Source organism: Chelonoidis abingdonii, chromosome 4, assembly GCF_003597395.2.
Source record: "Chelonoidis abingdonii isolate Lonesome George chromosome 4, CheloAbing_2.0, whole genome shotgun sequence".
NCBI lineage: Eukaryota > Metazoa > Chordata > Testudines > Testudinidae > Chelonoidis > Chelonoidis abingdonii.
Window position 1 is genome coordinate 1489848 of NC_133772.1, and position 2759 is coordinate 1492606.

General features: G+C 64.6%; 1 protein-coding gene across 1 annotated transcript in view; it reads right to left on the reverse strand.

The window, feature by feature from the left end:
- LOC116831477 (tripartite motif-containing protein 72-like) overlaps nt 1-2315 on the reverse strand; it is a 6919-nt gene extending 4604 nt beyond the window's left edge. Inside the window, exon 1 of the mRNA XM_032791509.2 lies at nt 1620-2315. Within this exon, the coding sequence (XP_032647400.1) occupies nt 1620-1713 (94 nt within the window). The 5' untranslated portion in view covers nt 1714-2315. The remainder of the gene's footprint in view (nt 1-1619) is intronic.
- Nucleotides 2316-2759: the final 444 nt, after the last annotated feature.

The following is a 2759-nucleotide window of genomic DNA, read 5'->3' on the forward strand; positions in this document are numbered from 1 at the left end:
GGGGGCTCAGGGAGGGTAGAAGGGGAAGGGGTGCGGAGGAAGGGAGGGTACAAGGGGAAGGGGTGCGGGGGAAGGGAGGGTCAGAGGAAGGGGTGCTACGAAGGAGCGATGGGGCGAGGTACAAGTGGAGGGGCTGCGAGCGGGATGGGGGGTGCAAGGGCTGAGAGGGGCAGGCGCTGACAGCTGCTTCCCCAGCCCCCTGCAGGCAGAGCTGGGGACGGACACTGACCCCCCAGGTGCTGAGCCGTGGGGGTCCCCCGGGGGGCTGTATCCCCTGCTGCCCCGCTCACAGCCGGGCTCTGCCGCTCCCCACCCAGGGCAGGTAGCGTGGGGCTGAGGCGGGGGACGTGTGTGGCGGGCTGGGTCCGGGAGCAGGAGGCGGCAGCTCCCTGGCAGCTCGGGCTGCCCAGCCACTCGCCCATCAGCGGAGCCGAGACCCGAGGCTCCTGCCCAGCCCGGCGGCGCCCTGCACAGCCCACTCGTGCGGGGAAACGCCGCCCTGCCCTGGGGAGACTCAGCAGAGCAGCAGGGGCAGCAGGACCCTCCCTGCATCCCTGGCCCCACTTCCCTTCCTCCCCGGCTCCTCACATCCAGGCTGGACTGCAGCTCAGGCTGCCCTGCCGCTGGGGAGCCAGAGCATCATCCCCCCAAGCCGAGCCCCTCTCGCCGCCGGGGAGCCAGATTATCGACCCTGGAGCTGAGCCCCTCTCGCCGCCGCAGAGCCAGAGCATCGNCTATAAAGTGAAAAGGGACAGAGGCTCAGGACTCCTGGGTTCTCTCCCCAGCTCTGGGAGGGGAGTAGGGGCTGGTGGGTTACAGCAGGGGGGGCTGGGATCCAGGACTCCTGGGTTCTCTCCCTGGCTCTGGGAAGGCAGTGGAGGCTGGTGGGTTAGAGCAGGGGGGCTGGGAGCCAGGACTCCTGGGTTCTCTCCCTGGCTCTGGGAAGGGAGTGGGGTCTGGTGGGTGGAGCAAGTGGGCTGGGATCCAGGACTCCTGGGTTCTCTCCCGGCTTTGGGAGGGGGACCTGGTGGGTTAGAGCAGCGGGGGCTGGGAGCCAGGACTCCTGGGTTCTAGGCACAGATCCCAAGGCCAGAAGGGACAATTGTGATCATCTCGTCTGACCCCCTGGATTATGTAGGCCTGGGACCTGCCCTAGAAGAAAATTCTCAGAGCAGAGCTTTCAGAAAACCCTCCCATCTTGATTTAAAAAGTTGTCCTTGATGGGGAATCTCCCACGACCCTGGGTAAATTGTTCCAAGGTTAATTCTCCTCACAGTTAAAAATTTGTGTCTTGTTTCCTGCCTAAGTCTGTCTAGTTTCAGCTGCCGGCCGCTGGATGCCTGAGACCTTCTCTGCTAGACTGACGAGCCTGTTGTTAAATGCTGGTTGTTCCCGGGTAGGTAATTACAGGCTGGGATCAAGGCACCCCGTAGCCGCCTCTCAGTTAAGCTAAAGAGATCGAGCTCCTGGGTCTGTCACTCTAAGGCAGGTTTCTAACCCTTGAATTGTTCTCACGGCTCTTTTCTGACCCCGCTCCAGTTTATCACCAGCCCCCTTGAATGGTGGGCACCAGACCTGGACATGGGCCCACCCAGCGCCAAATCCAGGGGAAATCCCACCTCTGCTCTGCTCCTGCTGGCGATTCCCCTGGCCAGCCACCCCGGGCGGGGCCCAGCTCCTGTTTGGCTCTGGCAGGGGTGCAGAAGGGGACATGGGGGGTTCGGAGAGTCACAGCACTGGAGGGTCGGGAGCGGCGCTGTCTGTGTTTAGCCCAATCCCAGCTGCTTTGAGCTGTGTTCTGATCACATCACGCCCCAGCCCCTGCCCTGACCCCCCCAAACCCAGAGCTGCCTCCTGCACCCCAAACCCCTCATCTCTGGCCCCAATCCAGAGCCTGCACCCCACTACCCAGAGCCTTGATCTCCTCCCACATCCCAACCTCCTGGCTCAGCCCAGAACGCCTCCCACACCCTGAACCCCTCATTCCCAGCCCCACCCTGCAGCCCTCACCTCAACCCTCTGCCCCAGCCCTGACCCTCTCTTGCACCCCAAACCTCTCATCCTTGGCCCCACCCCAGAGTCTGCACCTGCAGCCCAGAGCCCTGACCCCCTCCTGCACCCACAGCCCTGAGCCCCTCCCACACCCTGAACCCCTCATCCCCAGCTCTGTTGGGACAAGGGCATCAACAATTTTCTTTAGTTGGGTCACTGGAAAAAAAGTTTGAAAACCACTGAGCCAGGATACTGCTTGGGCAGACCTCCCAGGACAACAGAGGGTGCTGCAGGGAGAGGGATGGGGCTGTGGCAGGAGGCACTCGCCCTGGCAGCCAGAACTGGCCCCAGTGCGGTGCGAGGGGGTGCTGTGGGGCAGGGAGTGGGTCAGGGCTCAGCAGGGGATTCTCTCCTGTGGCAGCTGGGTCTGGTCCCAATGCCCCAGGGTGGCACTAGGGGGCGCTGTGTGCAGGGAATGGGGAGGGGGCTCAGCAGGGGGCGCTCTCCCCTGGCAGACAGGGCTGGCCCCAATGCCCCAGTGCAGAGCTAGGGGGCGCTGTGCTGGGGGGCTCAGCAGGGGGCGCTCTCCCCTGGCAGACAGGGCTGGCCCCAATGCCCCAGTGCAGAGCTAGGGGGCGCTGTGCTGGGGGGCTCAGCAGGGGGCGCTCTCCCCTGGCAGACAGGGCTGGCCCCAATGCCCCAGTGCAGAGCTAGGGGGCGCTGTGCTGGGGGGCTCAGCAGGGGGCGCTCTCCCCTGGCAGACAGGG